Source organism: Pundamilia nyererei, unplaced genomic scaffold, assembly GCF_000239375.1.
Source record: "Pundamilia nyererei isolate P.nyererei 1_Seehausen unplaced genomic scaffold, PunNye1.0 scaffold00004, whole genome shotgun sequence".
Classification (NCBI taxonomy): Eukaryota; Metazoa; Chordata; class Actinopteri; order Cichliformes; family Cichlidae; genus Pundamilia; species Pundamilia nyererei.
The window spans coordinates 8,621,430-8,630,777 of NW_005187405.1; the positions used below are offsets into that span (position 1 = coordinate 8,621,430).

Below are 9,348 nucleotides of genomic sequence, written 5' to 3' on the forward strand. Positions count from 1 at the left end.
AAAGTAAGATCGAATAGTTGGATGTTGAATAATCTTGGATTTTCTTAACTTAACACTACAGTATACTTTAATAAAATAATTTCTATATAATATATATTTTAGGAATCTTTAAGGGGGTTCTTTTAAGATAAAGTTCCACTGCAGTTTTGGGGTTCATGTATCTGTGTAGGTATTGCTTTTATCACTAGATAACATTGCCCATCATAGGGCATTTTGGGGCATTTTTCTGTATGTGTGTGTGTGTGTGTGTGTGTGTGTGTGTGTGTGTGTGTGTTTCCCCTCTGGCTCCATGTATGCATTGTGTAGTATTTATAGCCTCGATGCAAAAGGAATCTATCACAAGGATAATGAAAGGGTGGGCTGTTCTCATCAGGGTGCTGTCTACTTCAACTGTCAGCCTAATTACTGCAGCTTATTACTATCATATTATTTTTAAATCCAAGACTCCAAGCAAGGTGGATTTTATTTACATAGGCCTATTGCACTTCTTATTCCAGTGAGGAGACTATAACCACCGTGGTGAAGAATCCTCGAATGAGAAGACACAGATCACCTGGCTTGACTCTTGCTGGTGTCCACCGCTCTGAGACTTCCACCCCCGAGCTTCCTACAGCCAGGACAAGGAGGATGCCCACTCCAAGAAAGACCACTATCCCAACTCTCTATGTTACTGATCCCCAGGGGGCGGAAGCCAGGGGAACAGAGAGCAAGCCCAGGTGGGTTGAAGTAGAAGAGGTCATCGAGTATAAGGTCAATAAGTCTCCCAGGTTGTCCAGGAGGAGAGGTATTTCGCCAGCAGGGTCTGATCGTGCAGGCACACCCTCGAGACCCAAAAGGTCTCCAGTGGAAAACCCAAATGCTAACAATTCCAACAACAAGCTTGTGGAGCAAGCACAGGCCCACCTGCAGGGAGACATCAGCAGCCAGCCGCTCTCCTGGGAGGAAGAGGTGACTGATGCTGCATCTGGGTCTGCTTCTGGGGAGCCGCACGAGCTCTCTTCTGTTCTCACTACAGCTGGAGAAGATCACGACGACCTGGATGATCAACAAACTGTAATTTTTGAACCCGATGACGAGGAGGATACATCTGCAAGAAAGCAAGAGCCTGTGTTCCTAAAACAAGGAGATCGTGTTTTAACCCTTGAGGACTTGGAGGATTACGTCCCAGAGGAAGGAGAGACTTATGGCTCCTCCCACACGCAACACGTTAACGAAAAGCCTTGTGAGATCTCTGTGCTTCAGAGAGAGATTGGCGGTTCTACAGTGGGACAGCCGGTGCTTCTCAACGTGGGCCGGCCTGATGTGGTGCCCCGGCAAAGGACTGGCTTCTTCAGTCGGTTCAGGGAGAATCTCTCCAGCAGCCTTTTCTCATCTGCTGTCCCACCGCAGGCCAGGGAGGCTCGGTCCAGGGCGGAGAGGAACGTGCCTATTCAAGTGAGCCATGCAAAGCTGGAAGTGAAGCCTTCGTACTGCTCAGAGGTGCAGAGAGTTGAGGGCAGGCAGCAGAGTTTTAAAACCAAAGTGTCAACTCAGACCTATGGTTACACATCAGTTGGCAATCCTGTCACTCTTCAAATTAGAGATGACCTTTATCAGAACCAGTGAAAAGCAAACATTTAATTTGGCATCACAAACCCTCTTAGTCTTAAATAGGGACATTCACTAAACATGAAAATACAGATCGTAACCTGAGCAACATTTACTGCATTTGACAAACCATTCCATTTTTAGCCTGCCAATCAGATAATAGTGTCATCCTTAGATATTTTCTTGACAGACTGTTAGACTCTACTGTCTCTTACAGATGAGATGGAAACTATAGGGATATACATGTTGTGTGATGTACAATATGCATGATGGGCAGAAGCTAAGAAAGGTCTGACATTTACTGATTAAAACCTTCATATCTAATGGTGAGTTGAAGTCTTTAAATAAAATAAATGCTTTTTGGTTATACATACAGTGATTGACAAATTTATGAGACTGCCACCCCCAGTGTAAGGTTTATGTCACAGCTCCCTAAATTAACAGTACTGGTGATTACCAACATCAGTTTTATGTTTCTGTGATGGTTAATCCACTGGTATACCATATTACAGTTATTTACTTGCATGATTGTTATAATTAATTTGTGACTGCAGAGAAATCTAGTGTCTATTTTTTATTGGTCTTTATTGGGTATAAAATGCATTTTTGAGAGATAACAAATTACAATGATGTTTAACAGTGTACCTACGCTGAATGATCAGCTTTACTCCCCAGTATTAACTGATCCAGATGTAATCCTTAGTCCATTGCAACATACATGAATAGGATTTATATTTTTTCAGGTTTTACTTTGGTACCATTCAGGTCATGCTATGGCACTTTGGATTCCTGGAGCTGGAAATATTGGGAGGTAATGAGATGCATGTTTCAAGTAAGCAACACTGAATATAAAAGTAGTGTAAACTTGGGGACTGTTGTGTTTCAGGAGCTGTTAGTTAATCAAATTGGAGAATCACAAGTCTCTACTACATTATTTTGTGGTGTTGTGAATGATTCCTTAGTGAGCAGTTTATAAACACGACATTTGCACGAGCAAATCATTTGGTAGGTGAACAGATGCCTGTTTCCAAGTTCCTACCATCAACTAACTGAATTTTTTACTCAACTTTTTTGGCATTTGTGTCTGCTAGTGCGGTGAAACAGCCTGTAAACCCAGGCTGTTACAGGGATATTCCTATGCAAGTGACAAATATGTAGATGAGTGACTGCATGTATTTGCTTCTCCAAGACAGATGTGTTTCTCTAGAATAACCAGTTGTCATCCTATATTTGATTGAGCGCAAATGTTTATGCAAAGTACTTCAGCTGACAAAATTTACTAACTTTTTAGTGCAATTTAAAAGTAACTAGAGTAACTTCCTAATTAAACATGTGTGGTGTTTGTGTTGAAAAGGTGTCTGTTAAAAGGATGATTTTATGTAATAATTTTAAATCACAAACTGATTGTACTTGCTTGTACTGTACATGTGTAGTTTTGGACAAAACATGGTTGAGTACAACGTGTTCAATTGAATAAAAGTACTGCAAATATGCCACATAATTAGCTTCTGTAGTAATTTCTTTATATAGCACAAATTCGGCATTGTTGTATGGTAACATTTACTGATGTTTCAACATAAAAGTCATAGTGCTGAGTACATGTTTACAACAAGCACATTCCTATAACAGCTAGTTTGGTTTTAAAGAGGCCTTCGTGTATTTGTTCAGCATGATGTAACATTTGTGAGACTTGAATTTAAATAGTAGCATCAGGAACATAAAGTACTCTGAGCAAAGGAATGAATGTTACAAGGTACAGGAATATAACGATTTAGGCATAATTGGCTATCCAATCTAAAATGGACATTTTTAAAATATTTACTGTTTTCTCAATTCTAAGCAATAAAAAAAGCAACATATTCGCTGTCATTTTACTGTACAGCTAAAGCTGAAACTTACACAATATAAAGTTTTCACAAATGTACAACATTAAATAAACACGTGTTATAAAAGAATACAATGTAGTTGTACTGTTTCTAACTCTGTGATGGGATTCAATTCTACATGAGCACAGCAGTATTTATAGTTTTCCAGCAAACAAAGTGTAAGGAACCAGGACATTACCTGGCAAGTTATATAACATAATAAAAAAAAATATACCAATAAAAAAAAAAATATTATTCCAGAGTTGGTAAAAAATTTACCAACTCTGGAATAAATAATGTTACTGTTTCAAAGGTATAGCTGACTTATACGTATCCCCTAAAAGTAAAGAGTCACCACATGTTCCTGATAGGCTTGGGCAAAATAGAGTCTTTCTTACCTTCCTCACATTTCACCAAGTATACGATTACATTTGTGTAAATAAACTAAAAGCTGATGATGACAGATGACACTTCAGGTAGGAGGGTGAGAGATTAGCTGGCTGAATGCTTAATCTCGCTCACCCTCGCTAGCTGGCACCAGAAATATTAGTTTATGAAACTCATGAACATTATCAGAACACAACACTGATTCACGATTAGGTTAAGCGGCTATCTGCCAAATTAAAAATAAAATAAAATCAGCTTTCCTGATTATTTTGATCTTGACAATGAACAGTTGTGTCAGAATAAATGGCTTAACTACACAGCCAGAGCGTAGCAACACTACTCGGTACAGGCAGGTGGTGCTCACTTTGAACTATGACAATCTTTAGGCGTAACTCTTTCAAAACAAACTGTTTATCTTTAGGGAGATGAGACTAAACTCGAAATCCACCCCAATATTTGCAACTGCCATGTTTCACAGCTCACTCAGCTCAGCTGTTAATCAGAAGTAATTGCCCTCTGACGAGTGCTGTGCGCTACAATATGACCTAAATACATCACATAAGCATAACACAAAGGAGTGTCTGTATTTTTAACAGTACAGAAAGTACTGTCTAAAAAAAAAAAAGGCCTGGTACCACACGATACTAAGATACTGCCCAAACCTACTTACCAAATTTTAAAGGGGGCCCGAGTGCTGGTTTTAATCTCTAACTCTGACCATCACTTGTGTATTTCACTGCATCTAAGACATTAAACATCAACACAGTGTAGCTGGTTGCGAAAGTCGAAAAGAAACCCCGCCCCCCTCAAAAGAAACTAATCCTTGAAAAACCAGTCTGTCCAGATGATGCAATGAATCGTACTTTTGCAAAAGAATACGGTTGCACACAGTATTTTCTGTCTGCATCAAATTGTTCCCGCTTATCATGCCAGTTGTACTTCAAGTAAGAGTTCTCAGGGTGTCTCCTCTTCAGTGTAAAAATAAAAATGTGAAAAGCACTTTGTTTGTAAAAAAAAATTAAATAAAAATGTCCCACTTTACACTAAGTTATTTATTAGTAACTACTTCTAAACAAAAGCTGTTTGTATATCTGCTGAAGGAAATTGTCCTAGTTTCAAAGACCACCATCTGAGGGAATGTACAAGAGTGGAATTGTGTGTCGGTGGAGTGGCTGAACGACGACCATGATGCTGCTTTCTCCTATGAGGACACTTTCTTGACCTTATCAATTTCCTGCAGAAAAAAAGGTTTTATAATTAGTCAGGGAACACATCGATCTGTGGCAAGAAACTAAGAACAGACTAAGGACATGAAAGCAAGCCTATGCAACGTTTGCTGAACAGTAATCACTCTGGCTGCAAGTAGATTTTTTACAGGATGCGGTTCCAATATTTTTCTTATCCATAACCTACCAGTCATACCGGACGAAAACCTTTTGAGCTAACAGGATTCAGTAAAGGTTTATTCTTCATCAACTTTTAGTAACATCTTTCTGACAAACATCTAAGGTTAAATGCATTTTACACAAGTCCAACTAGTACAGAGGGCTTACTATAAATATAAAACCTCTCTGAAATGATTGAAACCTGTAATGACTGCAGTCATTCTCAATTTGGTGAGTTTGATTAGATTGCCATCAGATTCATAAAGTTTAGACAGAACTTTTGTTTCAGAGGTTCCATGAGGTCCTGGTGGACTGAATGTGAACAGTTAATATCAAATTTCTGTTTGATGTGAATTTCTTTGTATGCAGATGGCAACAGATTTGCACTTTCCACCTGTTTGTTACAAAAATTGCATGCACTTGCTGATATGCCCCTATTCAACTGCAGAACATCTCCGTCTTATTGCTGTTTATAAATCACAGTTTTGTCATTTTGAAGACAGAGTAAATATCCCTATTTGGATGTTTAGTTTAGAATAAAATACATTGAATAATTAAAAGTGTTCCTGGCATAACATTTAAAGTCAATGTTAAAACTTTAATTGCCAAACTTTAAACTGACAGATTGCAAAAAACAAAAAAATAAATAGAAAGTGTGTGTTGTGAAATCGTAACTCACCTCCTTAAGAGCGTCTTTCAACTTCGCATAAGCATCGTCCAAATTATCATTGATGATTATAACATCAAACGCACCAGGTTCTTTGCCTAGAAAGAGATCCATTCATGGTCGGTTATGACGTGCAGATTTATAGTTTGTAACTTTGATCTGTTGAGAGCAAATCACAGCTACTTACTAAACTCCATCTCGATTTTGGCTGTCTGTAAACGCTTTTGGAGGCTCTCCTCCGACTCTGTTTTTCTGCCTCTTAGACGCTTTTCCTGAAACAAGAGAACAGGTTCAACCTACAGAAGCAATTCAGAAGCCAAAACCCGTTTTACCTGATCCCTGTGATGCAAAATTTAACTAGTGATAACACCCACTTGTTTGGTGGCAAAAATGGGAAACTACAGACACGTGCTGTGCACACTTCAAATCTTATGTGCTTACCAGGATTTCCATGGATGGTGGCTGGATGGAAATGAACATTGGGTTGAGGTCTGTCTTTTTGATGTTCTTCACACCCTGCATATCAATGTCTAATAAACAGATGAGGTTCTTGGATTGGACCTCTTGGACAGCTGCTTTACTCGTCCCATACAGGTTCCCGGAAAACTCTGCACTCTCAATAAAATCGCCATTGTCGATGCCTGCCTGCATCACATCCCGCGTAACATAATGGTAATCTGAAACCCGGGAGGAAAAAAGAAAAAAGAAGAAGAAAGAAAGAAAGTACACAAAAAAGGACAATTGAGAAAAAAATCCAACTGTTTAATCAGCCTGCTTTCAGGTTCATTGGTTGTGAAAGAGCAGTGACATGCCGTACCTATGCCGTTCTGCTCTCCAGGTCGGGGTTTTCTTGTCGTATCTGAGAACGGAAAAGACACTTCTGTCACACTAGAGTTTAAAAATCTGGCGCTGCAACAATTTGTTACTCGCTTAGGGAGAAAATAAAAGCTTTACTCATGACTAACAAACCTCAACAGCAAAATAATAAATATTAAAAGTAATGTGAAATTCTTTACAGGGACATAGACACACTTACGTGAGATGCTGAAGCCAAAGACACCTTCATATTCCTTCATGAGCTTCTTCAGCAGAGTGCTCTTTCCCACCCCTGATGGGCCACTACACACCACGGGCCTGGGTCCAGCCATAACTGAAATAACAGCGGAAAAGAAGAGTGTGGTTTGTTATAGGAAACAAATGGGCGAGGCTGCAGAGCAAATCTGTAACCACACAATATGAGTCATCACTGGACCAACTTTACTCTGTGCAGTCACAAGGGTTTTTGCTTCTTTTGTTAGTAAAAGGCAGGTAAAGAGAAGCCTCGGCGAGGTGAGGGACACGCCATAAAATGCTAAGCCAGCAATGTTTAAAAAAAAAAATAAAAAAACATGATGAGAGCAAAACAGCCCTCAGGAGAGCTAAAGCAATCAACTGGTAAGCAAGCTGTGAAGTTACCATAGTGCTGTCGAGGAACAACTACTAATTGAAGCACCCAACTCTGGATGTGAGTGTCAGAAAGAAAAGGAAATTATCTTAAATTTAATTAACAGATATTTTTATGTACTCAAACTACACCTTCATCAGCCTTCAAACTAAAATCTGCAAACATCTTGTGAGCAGGCAGTCAGAGTTCTTTGTTTCTCTACATCTCTCTTTTTCTTCCCTGTTACATCACATTTCTTTTATTACAAATTGCTTGACTATCAACCAAAAGTAAAGAATTAAGCAATGAGTCTCACGTTCCTCCTAACCCCCTTACCTCAAAACACACAGAGCTGACGCAGACAGGAAAATCAAGTCAACAGGAAGGGAACGATTGTGTGTCTGCAGATTGTGTTTAAAAGCAGATGGGTGGAGAGACGGGGAGTGGGCAGGGCCAATTTTACTGCACTAGATTTTTTTTAAAGTTCCATCTTATGATTCAGTTTAAATATCTTATGACTTGGTAGTGACTTGCTATAATGCAGCCATGTATGCATTTTGGTTTCAGCCCTAATGCTCAAACAACCTCTCATTACAAGACACTCAAAGTGTCTCGAAAAAACACTGAACCTAGTAAAGAAGATAACACAGCATAATAAAAGGCATTAAAACACTAGTTTTAACTACACTACTACGTCAAGGTGAGGTGTCTGAATCCCAATAAAGTCTAAGCAATCTTTTAAAATGAAAGCAAAAGTAAACTGATCTGCATGTTTGGATGCTCGTGTGATCTTTTAAGAGCAGAGAATAAAATTCACATTATTATGAGGTTTCTGATTTCCAAGCAGTTTTCCTCCATCATCTTTCAAATGCTTCCCATAAACAGAATCATGGCTAATAAAAGGATGTAGGAGTTCCTTTTATAAAAACTGGATTCTTTAAACAATTTATAGGATTTTATGTTTAATATTTGATTATTTAATCCAGCAGGGCTGGACTGAGACTGTAAATCATGCAAAGCCACTTTAGCAGAGTCCAAGTATGAAATTATCAAGCTGTAAAGAGCATAGCGTGCACCCTTTAAGTAAGAACACAAGACACTAAAATAATTAACACAGAACACCTTTCCTACATAAACTGAGCAGCATGAGAGGAAATGAGAGCCATGTGAGTTTATAATCAACACACAGCATTTATTGGAAGCTGCATGGCGCCTGACTTTAACCACGTGCACTAAATTGCATGTAATGCAATCATTTCCTGAAGCGCGATTTGAAAATCACATGCAATGTTGCATTTTTAAAGTCAGAGACAATCCGCTTCATGTTCAGTGTGAACGTTACAAGAAATAAAAATCTGGATATTTTTCTTTAAAGAAAGTTTATGCAGCCTCCTTTTAAGCAAATATTTCTTGATATTTTGCATATTTGGTTCTTATATGGGCTTAAAAAGACATTATAATAATATCCCTGGTCTCTGGAATTTTTCTAAAAAGCCCCAAAACAAAACAAAAATGAGTATGTCAATACAAACCACCTTGAGGTAACTGCTGTTGTTATTTGGTGCTATAAAATTAAAACTGAATTGAAAAAAAATCTAATTGATGTCTAATTGAACTGGGAAAATGTAGCTGGAAAAAATAAGTTACAAAGCTTTGGTCCATCTTGTAACAATCCTGTAATACCACGCACAGGATGTTGGGTGAACAGATACAACAAACTAAACGTGGGGAAAAACAATGACGGGAGGTAGTCAAATAGATTAGTGCAGCTTTTCCAAATCTCTTACTAAGTAAACACAATAAGGATAAAAGGCAGCTAAAGTTAGCTTTTGCACCACGTGAAAGCTTTTATATACACTTCTGTATCTTCTCTTAGTTCAGCTTCTATTCTGTCCGGTAACAGTCTGTCAGTTTCTGTAGGGATCCACAAATTGGTATACATTTTTCTCAGCAGTTTTTAGGCGATTATGACACACACAATTTAGCTGCTGCTTCGTTTTCTCTATAGTATTTTCCATTATAGCTTTTTTTTTT

At 38.5% G+C, this 9,348-nt stretch overlaps 2 protein-coding genes across 14 annotated transcripts in view; one reads left to right on the forward strand and one right to left on the reverse strand.

Moving 5' to 3' along the window:
* Window positions 1-3,088, forward strand: part of obscnb (obscurin, cytoskeletal calmodulin and titin-interacting RhoGEF b) — a 59,480-nt gene extending 56,392 nt beyond the window's left edge. For all 10 annotated transcript variants that reach the window (XM_005721487.1, XM_005721488.1, XM_005721491.1 and 7 more), the window contains one exon: window positions 498-3,088. In XM_005721487.1, the coding sequence (XP_005721544.1) occupies window positions 498-1,605 (1,108 nt within the window). In that variant the 3' untranslated portion in view covers window positions 1,606-3,088. The remainder of the gene's footprint in view (window positions 1-497) is intronic.
* A 5-nt stretch (window positions 3,089-3,093) lies between these two features.
* The window catches only part of guk1a (guanylate kinase 1a), an 8,019-nt gene continuing 1,764 nt past the window's right edge, over window positions 3,094-9,348 (reverse strand). For 3 of the 4 annotated variants that reach the window (XM_013912104.1, XM_013912107.1, XM_005721486.2), the window contains exons 2-7: window positions 6,928-7,041; window positions 6,709-6,750; window positions 6,333-6,568; window positions 6,079-6,163; window positions 5,904-5,989; window positions 3,094-5,073 (exon numbers count right to left, since the gene is read on the reverse strand). In XM_013912104.1, coding sequence (XP_013767558.1) covers window positions 5,041-5,073; window positions 5,904-5,989; window positions 6,079-6,163; window positions 6,333-6,568; window positions 6,709-6,750; window positions 6,928-7,041 — 596 coding nt within the window. In that variant the 3' untranslated portion in view covers window positions 3,094-5,040. Of the gene's footprint in view, window positions 5,074-5,903; window positions 5,990-6,078; window positions 6,164-6,332; window positions 6,569-6,708; window positions 6,751-6,927; window positions 7,042-7,650; window positions 7,707-9,348 lie in introns of those variants that run through there. The other variant, XM_013912106.1, reaches the window with a different exon arrangement.